This window comes from Bombina bombina, chromosome 2 (assembly GCF_027579735.1).
Source record: "Bombina bombina isolate aBomBom1 chromosome 2, aBomBom1.pri, whole genome shotgun sequence".
Lineage (NCBI taxonomy): Eukaryota > Metazoa > Chordata > Amphibia > Anura > Bombinatoridae > Bombina > Bombina bombina.
Genome location: NC_069500.1, coordinates 970,400,831 through 970,420,233, shown reverse-complemented (window position 1 = coordinate 970,420,233; position 19,403 = coordinate 970,400,831). Strand labels below are relative to the sequence as shown.

Here is a 19,403-nt window from a genome sequence, read left to right as displayed (position 1 = left end):
CTGGAGGTCTTCAAGATGGAGCCGGTCGTCATCGGATGGAAGAAGATAGAAGATGCCGCTTGGAGAAGATGTTTGCCGGTCCGGATGTCCTCTTCTTGCCGGATAGGAGGAAGACTTTGGACCCTCTTCTGGACTTCTTCAGTGGATGTCTAGCCCCCGCTTGGGTTGGATGAAGATCTTGGAGCCAGGACGGATCGGTGAACCTGGCATGGTGAAGACAAGGTAGGAAGATCATCAGGGGGGTAGTGTTAGGTTTATTTAAGGGGGGTTTGGGTTAGATTAGGGGTATGTGGGTGGTGGGTTGTAATGTTGGGGGGGGGGTATTGTATGTTTTTTTTTACAGGCAAAAGAGCTGAAATTCTTGGGGCATGCCCCGCAAAGGGCCCTGTTCAGGGCTGGTAAGGTAAAAGAGCTTGTAATATTTGTATTTTAGAATAGGGTAGGGAATTTTTTATTTTGGGGGGCTTTGTTATTTTATTAGGGGGCTTAGAGTAGGTGTAATTAGTTTAAAATTGTTGTAATATTTTTCTTATCTTTGTAAATATTTTATTATTTTCTGTAACTTAGTTCTTTTTTATTTTTTGTACTTTAGATAGTTTATTTAATTTTATTTATTTGTAGCAATTGTGTTTAATTAATTTATTGATAGTGTAGTGTTAGGTTAATTGTAGGTAATTGTAGGTAGTTTATTTAATTATTTTATTGATAGGGTAGTGTTAGGTTTAATTATATCTTAGGTTAGGATTTATTTTACAGGTAAATTTGTTATTATTTTAACTAGGTAACTATTAAATAGTTCTTAACTATTTAATAGCTATTGTACCTGGTTAAAATAATTACAAAGTTGCCTGTAAAATAAATATTAATCCTAAAATAGCTATAATATAATTATAAATTATATTGTAGCTATATTAGGATTTATTTTACAGGTAAGTATTTAGCTTTAAATAGGAATTATTTATTTAATAAGAGTTAATTTATTTCGTTAGATAAAAATTATATTTAACTTAGGGGGGTGTTAGTGTTAGGGTTAGACTTAGCTTTAGGGGTTAATACATTTATTAGAATAGCGGTGAGCTCCGATCGGAAGATTAGGGGTTAATAATTGAAGGTAGGTGTCGGCGATGTTAGGGAGGGCAGATTAGGGGTTAATACTATTTATGATAGGGTTAGTGAGGCGGATTAGGGGTTAATAACTTTATTATAGTAGCGCTCAGGTCCGCTCGGCAGATTAGGGGTTAATAAGTGTAGGTAGGTGTCGGCGACGTTGTGGGGGGCAGATTAGGGGTTAATAAATATAACATAGGGGTCGGCGATGTTAGGGGTAGCAGATTAGGGGTACATAGGAATAACGTAGGTGGCGGCGATTTGCGGTCGGAAGATTAGGGGTTAATTATTTTAAGTAGCTTGCGGCGACGTTGTGGGGGGCAAGTTAGGGGTTAATAGATATAATACAGGGGTCGGCGGTGTTAGGGGCAGCAGATTAGGGGTACATAAGTATAACGTAGGTGGCGGTCGGCAGATTAGGGGTTAAAATTTTTAATCGAGTGGCGGCGATGTGGGGGGACCTCGGTTTAGGGGTACATAGGTAGTTTATGGGTGTTAGTGTACTTTAGGGTACAGTAGTTAAGAGCTTTATAAACCGGCGTTAGCCAGAAAGCTCTTAACTCCTGCTATTTTCAGGCGGCTGGAATCTTGTCGTTAGAGCTCTAACGCTCACTGCAGAAACGACTCTAAATACCGGCGTTAGGAAGATCCCATTGAAAAGATAGGCTACGCAAATGGCGTAGGGGGATCTGCGGTATGGAAAAGTCGCGGCTGTAAAGTGAGCGTTAGACCCTTTAATCACTGACTCTAAATACCAGCGGTAGCCCAAAACCAGCGTTAGGAGCCTCTAACGCTGGTTTTGACGGCTACCGCCGAACTCTAAATCTAGCCGTATGCTCTGTCTGAATCACAAAATACATTTTTTGGATTTCATATTCCTTTTACCAATTGTGAAAAAGCCACCTATGGGCTCTCCAACCCTTATTATACCCCCCAAACACTCTTTATGTTACTTTAAGGTTGCTGCTTTAGAAAGTACACAGTTTGATGTTGTTAAAATGGAGTATGTCGGATAGTTTATATTTTAGTTCTACTGTAAAAGCGCCACGCTTGTCCGCTTGTTACATGTTGCAAACGTATATGCTATAGAAGATTTAAAAGTAACAAGGGGTGGAGGCGGCGCCAAAAGAGGCAATCTAGCACTTTGAAATAAATTTCTAAAAACCTGGGTAGGTATCAAATCTAAATAGTCTACTAACAACTATATATGTTATACATATCCCCAATAGATCAGAATGAATACAATTGGACCTTATGATTTAAAATAATTCAATATGTATTTCTCTAGACTAACCCAACCCACTTTTTATCAAATTTGGACTTCTTAGGAAATTCTTAAAAAATTCTTAAAAAATGCAAGGTGCTGCAGGTTTCAATATCAAATAACAAATTTTTATTACACAAATTCCAGATAATTCTAGAAGAATTCAGAATGTTCAAATAAGTATAAAATCACTTAAATACTGTGACACCGGTGTCCATTAATCTAAAAAATAAAAAATAAATGAGAATTAAAATTACTAATGTCCTTAAAAGACTTTCAAGCAAACTTTAAACAAATAATTGTAACGCTCTAATCAGACAAAGGTTCTAGAACAGTTGGTTGGAAACTGTTCTAGAACCTTTGTCTGATTAGAGCGTTACAATTATTTGTTTAAAGTTTGCTTGAAAGTCTTTTAAGGACATTAGTAATTTTAATTCTCATTTATTTTTTATTTTTTAGATTAATGGACACCGGTGTCACAGTATTTAAGTGATTTTATACTTATTTGAACATTCTGAATTCTTCTAGAATTATCTGGAATTTGTGTAATAAAAATTTGTTATTTGATATTGAAACCTGCAGCACCTTGCATTTTTTAAGAATTTTTTAAGAATTTCCTAAGAAGTCCAAAATTTGATAAAAAGTGGGTTGGGTTAGTCTAGAGAAATACATATTGAATTATTTTAAATCATAAGGTCCAATTGTATTCATTCTGATCTATTGGGGATATGCATAACATATATAGTTGTTAGTAGACTATTTAGATTTGATACCTACCCAGGTTTTTAGAAATTTATTTCAAAGTGCTAGATTGCCTCTTTTGGCGCCGCCTCCACCCCTTGTTACTTTTAAATCTTTTTAAATCAATTGCATAATTGTGAGGGGTGCAATTAGGAGGTAGGCAAGTCTGGTTATTCTACCATTGGTCCACACTAACCTTGAAAGTAGCTTGTATATGCTATAGAAGACCTTTAGTTAAGAAAATATAATCATGTAGGGGATCTATACATTTAGGAGACATGGGGGCCGAATTATCAAGCTCCATAACTTGCCCGGCTGCTCTGAGGCGGCGGACAGAAATTAGCCCGATCGAATACGATCGGGTTGATTGAAACCCCCAGCTAGCAGCCGATTGGCCACAAATCTGAAGGGGGGAGGTATTGCACAAGCAGTTCTGGTGAAATGCTTATGCAATGATAAATGCATTTATCGATGTGCAGCGGACATGATACGCTACATTGTATCATGTCCCTTCGCACTTTGATAAATATGCCCCTTGGGGTATTCATAACTATCTTTGGGTTTAGCGCAGTTGGTCTAATGCATGTCAGGTTAGTCCTGAAGTTATTGCGTGCTGGCTTTCAATAATTAAAGTTGCAAACAACTTTCAACAATTATAACAGATTTGAATGTGTTTCTAAGACTTAGGGGTCAATTTATCAAGCTCTGTATTTTTTTTTATAATTACCTCTCCCTTCTCGCTCTAAACTATCTTTTTCGACTCCCTTCTCTCTTCAGTCTCTCTTGTTACCCTCTCTCTTCTCTCTCAGGCCATATCTTCTCTTTACACTCTTTCACCTCTCATATCTCTTCACTCTTTTTTTCTTCCTAATGGGAAAGAGTCCACAGCCACATTCATTACTTATGGGAAATAAGAATCTGGCCATCAGGAGGAGGCAAAGACCCACCAGCCAAAGGCATAAATACTCCTCAACCAGTCATTCTTTGCCTTTCGTCCCAGGAGGTTGGCAGAGATGTGTCAGACGTTTTCTTTTAAAATTATTTTTTCATATGTCTCTTATGGAGGGTGATACCCTTCGACATGAGACAAAAGTTTTAAGTAGTCCTGTCAGTCTCTCGTGTAGGGCCTGGGCGAAAGTGAGAGTCCGGAGTTGCAGTGGGAGCTTCCCCTGCGACACCATCCGTATTCACAGCTCCGTTTCAGCACTTAGCATTGCCAAACTTTGTTTCGCTACATGCTGTCTTCTCTCAAGTCCATGATGGAGGCGATGCTACTATTCGTCACACTTGAAAGGCTGTGTTCCTGTTCCATGGTGTAGATTCCGGTAAAATTGTTTAATTTTATTCTGTTATCTGTAAAGTGATTATTATGACAGTTAAGTATGGGCCTCGCTGAGGCACCTTCTGCTCCAATCTGGGAATCATGGGATAATTCCTCCTTAGGGTGGATTAGTGAACGGGGTAGGTTTTTTTTTTTATCATGTTTCTTATGTGATTCAACCTGCTTGTGTGTGTGCATAGGGGCTCTGTGGCCAAGACATATGCCTAGGTGGCACATATTGGCTTGTCCTTTCGGTTGTGGTTTACACCACCTAGAACTATACCTTCGGGTTATGCCTATTTCATACAGACTTGCCTAACTTTTTCTGTGGGCCTAGTGTTGCCGCCCTTTAGTGACGCGCTTTTTGGGATTTCACAGGGCATCTGGTGACCGGGCGCTTTTTATGCTTGGGTGGGTCTTCTTCCCCTTCCGCATTCCTGACTGAGTGACGACGGTGGAAAGAGTCTGCTCCTCTGAGGTCTGGTCATAGGAGGTGGTGAGTGCCCCTAGCCATTGTGGGTGTCAGGTGCCAGTTATATTTTTTGTTTTCCAATCCCTGTTTATCTTGTGCAGTCTTAAGCCATGGAGGATTCAAATGCAGGGACTATTTTTATATCAGATCCTGAGTCGTCCTCGGATGAGGACCGTAATTTGGCCCTGTTATTGCAAGTCTGCCAATTTTGTCTCTTGCACCTGGATAGTGTGCCAGGTCCCTCGGGCTCTGGGGATCCTGGGCCTTCCAAGCCATCGGCCTCTGGGGGCTCTACACCTCAGGAGGCACCTTCCTAATCATACTCCTTTTACTTTTGAGGTCCCGATTTTAATGTCCCCTCCGCACAGGGTGGATTGTTTCCCCCGGAGATGGTGGGACATTTGCGATTAAATATTTTAATGGCACTGATTGGCTTGAAGGACCCTGAAGTTTCCTTGCAGTTATGTGCCTGCCTGCCTATTCCAGGTGTTCAGACTGTGAACGGCACTATCCTATTCCCCACGGGGGTGTTTGTTCCCCTTGTTGTTATAGGATTGTGCGGCTGCGTGTCCTATTAAGACAACTTTTTTACTTTTTGGGGGATCCTTTCCTTTATGGTCCGAGGACTTCTCAGTTCTCCCAAGATTTTTCGAGATAGGCTAGTGGGGATGTGTCTCTCCCCGGTTGGTCTACTGTGAGCTTTCCCAGTCCCTTTGTTCTGGAGGTTATGGTTTCCATTTGGCAGGTCCTGCGGAGACATAGTTCTTCTGGGCGGATGCCTACGGGTACCCTTGTTTTTCTTTATCCGGTCCGGATTAATTTTTTTCTGTGTTCCCTATGGGAATTCTGGGATTGCTTGATTTAAGTTCTTCTATGGAAGTTGTTCCCGGATTTCTTCCAGAGTTTTGTGTGTGACCTGTTACTTGTTAGTGACACATTGCACCTGGCTGGTCCAGGGGGACCTGCCAATTCTCTTGTTCAGTTATTTGTTTTTATATATAAAAAAAAAAAAAACGCTATTCTTCTGGACCTTCGGTTCTGGATGTTGGAAACGCTTGGGCCCGTGTCAGTCCTCACCCGACGTTGAGACTGGTGGTATCCCACCGCGTCCTTTCACATCCCTGATCCGAGGGGTGTGGTCCCTACCGCGTGGAACGGTTAGGCCCTTTTGAGCTACTGTGATGGTTCTCCTAGGGTCTTTGCCATTGTGTAGTTTGGGCTGTCATGCGGAGGTGGCCAATGTCCATTACTTCCGCCCCTGGGAGCTTTTTAGGCTCTGATGGGATTTTGGGGTGACTTCTCCAGTGTTGTTTATTGCCCCTTGGGGGTTTGGGCCCCGCGGTGGGCTCTGTTTTTGGAGTCCTGTGCCTCGGGGCTACTGATTAGGGGTTTTTCCCTATCGGACTCGTGCTGCGGGTGTTTTTCGCAGTATCTCTTGTGTCCTTCTTGGATTTTGATTCAAGGTTCTTGTCCTCATTGAGATAGCCTGCCAGCGGGTCTGGCTTGGGGCGTGTTGCCTTGGGCGCTGATGTATGGAAGTCTGGATTCCTTCTTATGATTCTGTCATGGATCTCTTGGGAGAGTCTAGGTTTTTGGCAGTCTAGCCCTTTATCCTATCCGTATGTCCCTGTTATACCCCTGGGTTTTGGGGTCGGGTCAGGATGGGTCCTATTGTCTCCCTTTTAGGGAGTCTGGGGTATTTTTGGTTTGATACCTTTGGGGAGGATGGACTCTGGACCTTTTTGTTAAGGGGTTCCAATTTCCTATTCCTCTTTCGTGTCTAAGACTAGCTCTAGCTTGGTTTGACCTCTTTTTCCCCTTTGTCTCTGCCTTCTGCAGACTTTGTCACGGCGCATGGGTTGAGCTTGTTGGTCGCCTTGCCGCTTGTGTTAAGGGGGCTCGAGCGGTTGCTCTCAGTCTTGACCCTTTTTGTGGGGTTCTGGGAGGTCTCTATTCCTTTCTATACTAGGATTTGAACGGGTCACTCAACACTTTGGGCGTTCTGTGCCTGTACAATCATTTGTAGATTGGTTGGGTGTCCGGGGGACTCGTGCTCCCTGTCTCAGGTTTTTCTTAGGGACTCTTGTCTCTCTTGGATTAGCTTTGCTGCCTTGTAGCAGAAGATTTGCTGTTGGGAAACAGCTGCGGTTATTTTACTTTGTCTACTGGCAAGCTATTGAGCCTAGGTGGCTTAGTGGTTAGCTTGTCCGTCTAGCAAGCTGCAGTTCTGGAGTTTGTACTCAGCTGCGATTACTTGTTATTTTATATCTGATGACTGTGGGCTTGCCCTTAGGGATTGTGTCCTTAGGTCTCTGGGGTTTTTTCCCAGGGTCTGGTCGCTTTTCTCAAGTGTGCCTGGTGGTCCTTCACTTCCTCTTGTGTGGGGTTCGGTTGGTCAGCTATTTTGGCCTATGGTTAGCTTCACTACCCAGCTTGCAGAAGGTTGCCGTTGTCTCCAGGGCGATGGTTGCTCCTTGAACACTAGTGTGCACTTTAGGGTCCCTTGTAAGGTGTTTTTTCTGAACCCTCTGGGGGAGTTGGATACTTTGGATCCCTTTGTTCAGAAAGGTTGATTCAGGAAGGATGTCCCACTGCTCAGCGGTCTATAGTGGTGTAGTGTGGATCTGCGCAGTTTCAGTTGCGCAGGAGCGGGCTGTTTCGTATCCATTTTCGAATGGGGGCTCTGCTTATTTTGCGCCACTAGTTTTTGTCATCTATTTCATGTCTCTCTCCTTAGCTTTTTCCGGCTACGGAAATTTTTCCTTGCTTGTGAGGCGTCCTCAGTCTCTTGTAGTCTGGGGTGTGGGACTTGATCTGTTTTCCCTGCTCACTGGGGTGGGGGTTTTTCCTTCACGTCCTCATTTATATGGTGACGCGTGTCCACGCTGTCTCGCTGTTTTTGGGTTAGCTGGTCATTGAGATTGTTTGTTTCTCTTCTGGTCCTTTCCTGACTTTTCATATAGTCTGTTCGGGTGTAGCCTACTGGGTGGCTCTGGGTTGTCTCCTTGTCACCCTGGATGTTGCTCCTTTTTTTCTGTCTTGTATCTTCCCTCTGGGAATTTTTAGTCAAGTCCCTCGCTTGGTTGAGGGGCTGCGGCGGAGTTGTTGCCCCTGACAGATGCTGTCCTTGAGGTGGGTGCTCTCAGTTGGTCCCGCTTGTGGTTCTAAGTTCTTTGGACTGTTGGAAGATTTGTGTTTCTGGAACCGCTTTTTGTTTTCCAAAATGTTTGTTGATCCCCGTTTCGGACGAACTAGGATTTTGTTTCTTGGGAATCTGTTTTTAGGTTGGTGCTTTTATTGGTCCGCCTCTTACCCTCCCGTTTTGGCATTCTGTGTCCTTTTTGGCTTGGGTATCAATTTCCCATAAGTAATGAATGCGGCTGTGGACTCTTTCCTATTAGGAAGAAAAACATAAAATTATGCTTGCCTGATAATTTTCTTTTCTTCCGTGGGAAAGAGTCCACAGTCCCCCGCACGTTTTTGTTGAGGCGTTGTTGTTGTTTATCTTCTGGCACCTTTTCACCTTGATGCTTCTTCCACTGTTCCTTGTTCCTCAGCTGAATGACTGGGGATAGGGGAAGTGGGAGGAGTATTTATGCCTTTGCCTCCTCCTGTTGGCCAGGTTCTTATTTCCCATAAATAATGAATGCGGCTGTGGACTCTTTCCCACTGAAGAAAAGAAAATTATCAGGTAAGCATAATTTATGTTTTTCTCTCCATTCTCCCTTAAAAAGGGATAGTCTGGTCAAAATTAAACTTTCATCATTACGATAGAGCATGCAATATTAAGTAACTTTCTAATTTACTCCTATTATCAGTTTTTCCTCGTTCTTTTGGTATGCTTATTTGAAAAAGCAAGAATGTAAGCTTAGGAGCCAGCCCATTTTTGGGGTCAGCACCTGCATAGCGCTTTCTGATTGATTGCGACATTTAGACGCCAATCAGCAAGCACTACCCAGGTGCTGACCCAAAAATGGGCCGGCTCCTAAGTTTACATTGTTGCTTTTTCAAATAAAGATACCAAGAGAACAAAGAAAATTGATAATAAGAGTAAATTAGAAAGTTGCTTAAAATTGCATGCTCTATCTGAATCATAAAAGTTTTATTTTGACTAGAGTATCCTTTTAGCTTTACTTTTTTTTCTACACTTTCACTTTTCCTCTCTCTGCCCCATTTATCCTCTCAGAAGTAACAGTCTAAGCACTGATGGGGTCCCTACAGCCCTACAGGAATAACATATCTTTGCACTTTCATGGCTATATAATATCCCCTTAGATAATAGTTTTAGCACATAGCACATAGTCCAAAATGTGTGTTTGTCAGTGCTGCAATAGGAATGTATATTCTGCAAATACAATGTGCAAACCAGAGGCGTAACTAGAAAAAACAGGCCCCAGGTGCAAGAATCTAAGAATTTTTCTTGGTTCTCTTGCTATCTTTACTTAAAAAGCAGGGTCTCCATTACAAATGCAGCGTCGCCTGCAAAATCCTCCACCGCCAGTTTTTACGCGATTTTGGTATTACATATACGGTGTAGCATACAAGTTACGCGCGTATATTTCACCCTTCGCTCGCAATTATTACTCCCATAGGCTAACATGGGACCACGTCGTAAATCGGTATCCAATATCCAGCGCAAGGCCTTACGTGGCGAAAATGGAGAAATCTTACTCCAGTTTTACCTCGCCATAAAAGGCAGCCGTAGCAGGCCTTGCGCTGAGTATGGGAGCACCGTAACTCCCGAAAATGCCTGCAAAAATAAACTAACACCTAATGCATCAACAGTGTCTATCTACCTGTCAACCGCAATCCCCCACCACAATAACTAATAAAGTCTATTAATACCTAAACTGCCATAGCCCACAACGCAAGTAATAACTAAAATATTAACCCCTAAATCCGCCAACCCCAACATCGCAAACTACCTCTTAAAACAATTAACCCCTAATCCGCCATTAACCCACAACGCAATAAACCTATTCAAGTATTAACCCCTAAACCGCCATAGCCCACATAGCCTATTAAATGTATTAACCCCTAAACCTAAGTCTAACCTTAACCCTAACACCCCCTAACTTAAATATTATTTAAATAAATCTAAATAAATGTACTATTATTAACTAAATTATTCCTATTTAAAACTAAATACTTACCTATAAAATAAACTTTGTATTTATTTTAACTAGGTACAATAGTTATTAAATAGTTAATAACTTTTTAATAACTTCCTAGCTAAAATAAGTACAAATTTACCTGTAAAATAAAACCTAATCTAAGTTACATTTAAACCTAACACTACACTATCATTAAATAAATTAAATTAATTAACTACAATTACCTAACATTAAATACAATAAAATAAACTAAAGTACAAAAAACAAACAAACACTAAATTACAGAAAATTAAAAAAAATTACAAGAAGTTTAAACTAATTACACCTAATCTAAGCCCCCTAATAAAAAAAGCCCCCCCCAAATAATAAAATTCCCTACCCTATACTAAATTACAAATAGCCCTTAAAAGGTCTTTTTGCGGGGCATTGCCCCAAAGTAATCAGCGAATTATTTTTTTTCAGGTTTAGGGGTTAATAAATTTATTATAGTGGCGGTGACAGATTAGGGGTTAATACATTTAATAGGCAATGTGGGCTATGGCGGTTTAGGGGTTAATAATTGAGTTATTACTTGCGGTGTAGGTTTGATGGCGGATATAGGGGTTAATAGTTTAAATAGGCATATTGCGTTGTGGGGGGTTGTCGGTCTAGGGGTTAATACATTTATTATTAGTAGTGAGAGGGGGGGATTGTGGATATAGGGGTTTTACATGTTGGGGCTTATTTTTGGGAGACGTGTTAGACTTTTACGGGAGATTTGTTATTTTCTTTACTTTTCTTAGGCGCCGGCAGTTTTTAAAGTGCCGTAAGTCACTGGCGACTCCAGAAATTTGTATTTACGCTTATTTCTGGACATCGCTAGTTTATCAGACTTACGGCACGTTATGAACTGCCGGTGGGGTATATGTAATACCCCGATGTGCAAGGTGAAATTAAGGGCGGCGAAGGTTCCCACGCTTGCACCGAAACCTGCGCCATATATTTGATCGTGCCCCAGGAATGTAAAGCTTAGGAGCCAGAGCATTTTAGGTTCAGGACCCTGGATAGAGCTTGCTTATTGGGGATTACATTAAATTAACCAATAAGCAAATGTAACCCAGGTTCTGAACCAAAAATGGGCCGGCTCCTAAGCTTTACATTCCTGCTTTTAAAAGTAAAGATAGCAAGAAAACAAAGAAATAATAGTAATAATATAAAGGAGTAAATTAGAAAGTTGCTTAAAATTGCATGCTCTATTTGAATCATGAAATCATTTTTTGGGGATTTAGTATCCCTTAAATTACTATTTGGGAAAAATATATCAATATATACACTATATAACCAATAAGTATGTGGATACTCCTACTTATTATTTAGTTCAGGGTTTTCAGCCACACCTATTGCTAACAGGTGCATACAATCATTTACATTACCATGACATATCCATAGACAAACACTGACGTAATGAAGAGCTCATTGACTTTAAATGTGCCACAAGTCAGTTTGTGAAACTTCTGCCCCTCTAGATCTTCCTGGTCAACTGCTGTTATTGTGAAGTAGAAACATCTAGGAACAACAGCAGCTCAGCCACGAAGTAGAAGACCACACAATCTCACAGTCGGTTTCCATAGCTGAGCAGCATTACACAAGTCTCATAACAACATGCACAATGCAGAGCATTAGCAGGAGTGGAGTAAAGCACGCTGCCACTGGACACAATGGAAACGTGTTCTCTGGAGTGATAAATCATGCTTCATTGTCTGATAGCAGAATCTGGGTGTGGATGCCGAGAGAATACTATCTACTGGAATGCATAGTGCCTACTGTAAAGTTTGGTGGAGTAGGGATAATGGTCTGGGGCTAATGTCAGGGTTTGAACTAGGCCCTTTAGTTCCAGTGAAGGATCCTCTTAAAGGGACATGAAGACCAACATTTTCCTTTCATGATTCAGATAGATCATACAATTTTAAACAACTTTTCAGTTTACCTCTATTATCACATTTTTTTCATTCTCTTGTTATCCTTTGTTGAAGGAGCAGCAATGAATTTTTTGGGAGCCAGATAAACCAATGACAAGAGGCATATATGTGCAACCACCAATCAGCTTCTTGCATAAAATTATGTGCTTAACCTTTGCATAGTTGGTTCCAGTGCAGCAATTCACTACTGCACTACTGAACACAACTGGTTAACCAATGACAAGATGCATATGTATTTAGCCACCAATCACAAGCTAGCTCCCTGTAGTGTGTTGTGTAGCTAATATTGAGCCTTCCTACGTATTAGATAATAGAAGAAAATTGCACAGTTGTTTAAAATTGTATGCTCTGACTCATGAAAGAAAAAAAAATCTTGCTACAGAATACAAAGACATTTTGGACAGTTTGGGGATTCTATCTTTATGGCAACAGTCTGGGGAGGGCCCTTTCCTGTTCCAGCATGACTGCCCCTGTGCACAAAGCCAGGTCCATGGTTTGACAAGTTTGATGTGAAGGAACTCAACCCTGATTGCGAGACAGACCTTCTAGTCCAACATTAGTGCCTGACCTCACAACTGATATCTTGGCTGAATGAGAACAATTTCCAACAGACACACTCCAAAATCATGTGACAAATCTTCCAGGGGGTTCAGGTGTGCACATACTTTGGGCCATATTGTGTGTGCATATACAGCATATTTTTTTAAAAAAAAACTTTTTTATTAAAGGGACACTGAACCCAATTTTTTTCTTTTGTGATTCAGATAGAGCATGTAATTTTAAGCAACTTTCCAATTTACTCCTATTAGCAAATGTTCTTCATTCTCTTGGTATCTTTATTTGAAAAGCAAGAATGTACGTTTAAATGCCAGCCCATTTTGGTTAACAACCTGGGTTGTTCTTGCTGATTGGTGGATAAATTCATCAACCAATAAACAAGTGATGTCCAAGGTTCTGGACTTTCTTTTTCAAATAAAGATAGCAAGAGAACAAAGAAAAATTGATAATAGGAGTAAAATAGAAAGATGCTTAAAATTGCATGCTCTATCTGAATCACAAAAGAAAAAAAAATGGGTTCAGTGTCCCTTTAAGGATTTTTCAGTAAACATTACATTTCACAAAGCAGTATGCAAATTACAATTAGCTGAGTAGAACACAATTTAAGTTTTCATGGAGATCTCTTTACATCAAAGACAATTTTGCCTATCGTATAAGGACTGTTTAATCATCCAAGGTGAAATGTCTAGATAGTCCAGCAACAATGTTCGAATGTGGTTTCCAACATCCTCAATTCTACATCTGCTTCTCACATTATGTTTATAATCTTTCCCACCTCAACAAGAGAGGATTCTATTCTCCCCAAGAGTCTCCCAGATCTGTACATACAAATTATACAGTGCATTTTATCATCAGACATCACTGCTCTTGTAATGTTTATACCAAACTTTATTCCTTCTTCATTGTGGTTGTATTTGTTGGACCTGTAATATTAGATCGCATACACATAATGGCAATAACAGGCTCATATTTCCTATCATTGTACTGTAAAAATCACATGCTCTAGTTAGCTAGAACATGTCATTTGTTCACTACTTGATATGGCACTCTGTGTTTTGCCCTATACGCAGGTAATGTGTCTATGTCTAAATACAAGCATTCCTTTCCTTGACACATAATCCAGCATGTAGCTATATGATTAATACAATACATTCTTTGTAGATATAAGCTTTGGACATCTGAATATTTTCTGCTACAAACTTCCTTGTGCTTGTAAAATATAAATACAATTTGCTAATATTATTGCACTTTGTAAATAATTCCATAACACGAAAATGCAGCAATAATAATAAACATGTAAATGCTAAAGCCATTACTGGGCATGTAGAAACAAAACGTTTACTGGCAGCAAAGTTCTAAATAATTTCTGATATAGAATAAGTTGATCTGTGTCTCAACACTGTATAAGAATTATATTGTATGATTTATACCTCAGCTACCCATTCACATATATCATTATTTCCTAATAGTCCCCTGGGTACCAACTTCCAGAGTGTGATATCTTATCTTGCTTCTCATGTCATTTGATATACTGCACACATTTTCCATATTGTGCAAATGTTGTTAAACAATATTTGGGAATCTCATAACGTATACAGGCTGAAGAGGAAGAAAAAAAAAGGGGGGGGGAGCACTTTCCACACTAAATAATACAAGTTTATATGGAAAAAAAAACTTCTGCACAAATACTGTATACAGCATAGGGAATCCCTAACATGGGTCATACATGTTCAACTGTTTAGTAATATTTGATGGTTTAATCTTACCTTAAGGAATCTAGCTCATTTTCTCCTAAGTGCTCTGCGTTTTCCTCCTCCTCCTCGTTTGGCTGATGCATGTGAACCCCCGGGTATATCCAGCTTGCCCTGTGCGCACGGTAAGTCATGATTTCATCTCACACTTGGTTTTCATCACACAGCCAGGACCAGAAATTCCTGTATGAGTGTCACAACCTGAGAGTGGGGCACAGTGAATCTTAGCCAGCTAGACCTGGCTGCACAGCTGAAACAGAAACAAGGAAGTTGCTCAGGTCCGCCCAAATGTGCTCAGTGCAAAGTCATTAAAAATGCATTGGAGGGATTGCAACATAGGAAAAGAAGCTTTAAATTGTCTGTGAGGTATTGTGCCAAGATCATAGTTCTGCTATCATTGTAGGTATTCAAAAGTATAGAAATCCAACTTTGTTTTTGTTTTTAAAGGGACATGAAGTCAGTTTTATTTCTTTTTTTTGGCCCAGATAAAGCATACAGTGTTAAACAACTTTCCTATTGACTATTATCTAATTTGCTTAATTTTCTTGGTATTCTTTGTAATTGGAAAGTTGTTTAAAATCACATGCTCTATCTGAATCATGAAATAAAAAATGTGGGTTTCATGTCCCTTTAAGATTGTAAGGGTCTGCCATTATCTCTCAAATACACCTGCCAGGCAATTTACATGAGCACAACAGTATTCACTGAGTAAAAATATGCATTTTGTGCTTGTTAAAAATAGATATTTAAACAGCTTAAAGGGATAGTAAAGTCCAAATTGAACTTTCATGATTGAGATAGGGCATGTAATGTTAAACAAGTTTCTTATTTACTTTTCTCATCAATTTTGCTTTGTTCTCTTGGTATTCGTAGTTGAAAGCCAAACCTAGGAGGCTCATATGCTAATTTCTAAACCTTTGAGGGACGCCTCTTATTTGAATGCATTTGACAGTTTTCACAGCTAGAGGGCATTAGTTCATGTGTTTCATATAAATAACATTGTGCTCATGCCAGAGGCGTAACTAGAAAGTCCAGGGCCCCGGTGCAAGAATCAATAAAGGGCCCCCCCCCTCGGGTCATAGACATTCATAAGGACCAACAGTCACCTATGTGCACACACATATGGCTTCTGCAATATTAATATTTCACAAGATATGCTGCTGGAGAGTGTACTTACTGGCACAATATGTGTGATATATAAAATATGTATGTATATATATATATATATATATATATATATACATACACACACACACACAAACAGGGAAAAAAGTTGCCCAAGAACTAGTGGTTCCATGAAATTTCAAAGTGGTCCCATTTTTTAACTTCAGATTTTTGCGTTGCAAAATGTGTAAATTTGATATTTCATGTAGAAATGGGAGGTAATTTGATATTTCATACATGCGTGTATTACACATTTGTATTAACAAAAATACACTTTCTATACACTCAAAAATAAGATGAAGCTCTAAAAGTGCTTGAGAAAAACTCCTCCAGATCTTGTACACCTCTGCTTAAAGGGACAGTCAACACCAGAATTTTTGTTGTTTAAAAAGAAAGATAATCCCTTTATTACCCATTCCCCAGTTTTGCATAACCAGCACAGTTATAAAAATATACTTTTTACCTCTGTAATTATCTTGTATCTAAGCCTCTGCTGACTGCCCCCTTATTTCAGTTCTTTTGACAGATATGCAGTTTAGCCAATCAGTGCTCACTCCTAGGTCACTTTACGTGCATGAGCTCAATGTTATCTATATGAAACATGTGAACTAATGCCCTCTAGTGGTCAAAATGTATTCAGATTAGAGGCAGTCTTCAAGGTCTAAGAAATTAGCATATGAACCTCCTAGGTTTAGCTTTCAACTAAGAATACCAAGAGAACAAAGCAAAATTGGTGATAAAAGTAAATTGGGAAGTTGTTTAAAATTGCATGCCCTATTTAAATCATGAAAGTTTTTTGGACTTGACTGTCCCTTTAAGCTTTTTTTTTTATTTTTTAAAAAACAGTTTCCCTCAAATTAATACAATAAACCTAGAGAGAGTGAGAGAGTGTAAGAGTGAGAGACAGAGTGAGAGTCATACACAGAAGGGAAAGCAAGACACACACGCACAGAGGGGAGAGAGAGACAGAGACACAGACACAACACACATCACACACACTCACCATACAAACCACACACCACACACACTCACCATACAAACCACACATCACACACACACACCATACAAACCACACACACACACCATACAAACCACACATCACACACACTCACCATACAAACCACACATTACACACACACACCATACAAACCACACATCACACACACACACCATACAAAACAGATATCACACACACACTCTCATACAGTGACCACATCAAACATACTCACACACAGATAAAAGGGGAGAGAGTAAAAAAAGAAGGGGCAAAGAGAAAACAGTGTGTGTGCTAGTTAGCCCATCAAAAATAGTAAGAAACTATATTCTGGCAAATACACAAAATACAAGCCTAAACACTTCATTACAAAATTGTGACTATTCATATCACATAACCTGCATTAACCCACTCGCAGGATTCTATCTCTTAATCACCATTGCTGTAAAGGTGGATCCACTATTATCCCTGAGTATCTTTGATAAGAATCTATTAATGACTATAGGCTTGCTACTAAGTTTAAGATGCAGTCTTAAAGAGACAGTATATACTACATTGAACAATAATAGTCTCAATTCTTATAAAACAACATGAGTTACTTCTACATGATAAGATTTCAATTGGACACTGGCTTAGTAAATAAGATGCAGTCTTAAAGAGACAGTATATACTACATTGAACAATAATAGTCTCAATTCTTATAAAACAACATGAGTTACTTCTACATGATAAGATTTCAATTGGACACTAGCTTAATAAATAAGATGCAGTCTTAAAGAGACAGTATATACTACATTGAACAATAATAGTCTCAATTCTTATAAAACAATATGAGTTACTTCTACATGATAAGATTTCAATTGGACTCTGGCTTAGTAAATAAGATGCAGTCTTAAAGAGACAGTATATACTACATTGAACAATAATAGTCTCAAACTCTCAATTCTTATTAAACAATATGAGTGACTCCTACATGATAAGATCTCAAATGGACTCTTACTTAGTAAATTATAAGAAATTATGAATGGTGAACAGAGTATGAACAATAACTAGGGCATCAATATATTCAAATAAAAAAAAACTGTCTGCTATGTGTGCCGGCATAAGAGACCACTCAGTCACAAGTAGTTCACAGTAAGCAACACAACATTTACAGATAAAAATGAAAAGACAAGAAAATGTAAGGCAAATGGGAAAATGATAGTGACACAGGGAGATGTTATCCTAACTTCACTGAAGCATGGATCTGTCACTAACCGTCAGTCCACACAGGCAGGTTGCACTCAGCTTGCTGTTTTTAAGTTTCTATTATAGCTGCAGTGCTACCTACTATTTCCAGCCCTCTCAGATACGGATCTCTAAGGCTCCTGCAATCTCCAGTTGACCCCATTCAGTTAGGGGTGAGCAACTTCAGCCCTGTTAAGTGGAGCTGCTTCTTCCGACGGAACAGACACCTCCCCCACTACTGAAGGCAGCTCTCACATGGAGAGGAGACTCACAGTAGTTGTCAGGAATTACCAGCCTATGATTGCCTGAATACTTTCTTATTGTGGTGTTTTTTTTTTGTTTTAAATACTTTGCATAATGGTTCTTCATTTTTACAAAAATTAATAACCAGCTTTTAAAAAAGTAAAAGCGGGTTATTCATTTTTGTAAAAATGAAGAAACATTATGCAAAGTATTTAGTCTGAGCAGGGTCTGGTGTGCAGTAAAGCTATCGAGTGATGGGCAATCTTCATAGCATTAAATTACAATCATTGCCTTTATCAATCCTACAAATTCTGAATAAAACATTACCTACCTAATATAGGCTCTGTGAGTCCCCTGCTTTCCCACTGTCCCAGAAACATGAGGTACTGCTCTGCTTCCCTCACTCGCTGCCGCGCGGGAGGAACTTCCTTCAAGATAGCTACACATAGTTCCCAGATAAGCCCGCCCCCTCAGCAGCCAGCTCCACCACCGCACGACTGGAATGGGGTCCGGGATTAGGGCCGGGAAGGAAGGCATGCTGTCAATTGCCAGGAGCAGTTACAGGGGCCCCTTTCGCAATCGGCAATTTGTTAAAGACGGCCTGTTAGTCATGCAGGCAGAAAAGTTTAAAAAAATAAATAAAATAAAAAAATGTCATTTTTTTTTTCTGAAGCAGGCCCCCCTTTCAGGGGGACCTCCGGGGGCCCGGTCGCGACCGCGACTGCTGCACCACCGGTAGTTCCGCCCCTGGCTCATGCACATTGAGTTATTTAAGAGTCAGCACTAATTGCCTGAAATGCCAGTCTGTCAAAAGATCTGAGATAAGGAGGCAGTCTGCAGAAGCTTAGATACAAGGTAATTACAGAGGTAAAAAGTATATTTCTATAACAGCGTTGGTTATGAAAAACTGGGGAATGGCAAATAAAGGGATTATTTATCTTTTTTTAACAATAACATTTTTGGCGTTTACTATCCCTTTAAGGATCCTTATTTTTTATTATATTATAAACAGAATATCTTTAGTCAAAGGAACAGTAAAGTCTGACATTTTGATATAAAAAATCTTCATTTTGCATAGTAACAACTTTTCCATATACATGTGTAATTTATTTTGCCCCATTTTCCTATATTTTAGGTGTGAAAATTCTGGATTTTCTTTTCTTCAAAACTGAAAGAGCACATGACAGGATTCACAAGCCTAAACTTGCCACAAATCGCTTCCTAATTTGCAGTTGATCATTTCTGCTGAAGCAAAACAATAGAGATGATAGGACAGTAGCAAACTATGTTTTAACAGTGTTATTTGGCTCTAATAATAAATAAGTGAATTTTTCATATTTTGGATATTTGTTTGATAAACTAATGCTGGCAGTGGCATTCGTCTATTTTCATCACTGGATGTATTAGTGTTAAAGTGCAACACACAAATATCTGTACAAATTTAGATATTTGTGTATTATAATTTAACCATAATATATCCAGCACTGAA

At 39.5% G+C, this 19,403-nt stretch overlaps 1 protein-coding gene across 2 annotated transcripts in view; it reads right to left on the bottom strand.

Annotated features, from left to right (window-relative positions):
* Window positions 1-14,550, bottom strand: part of DAPP1 (dual adaptor of phosphotyrosine and 3-phosphoinositides 1) — a 267,600-nt gene extending 253,050 nt beyond the window's left edge. For both annotated transcript variants that reach the window (XM_053703479.1, XM_053703480.1), the window contains exon 1: window positions 14,302-14,550. In XM_053703479.1, the coding sequence (XP_053559454.1) occupies window positions 14,302-14,420 (119 nt within the window). In that variant the 5' untranslated portion in view covers window positions 14,421-14,550. The remainder of the gene's footprint in view (window positions 1-14,301) is intronic.
* Window positions 14,551-19,403: the final 4,853 nt, after the last annotated feature.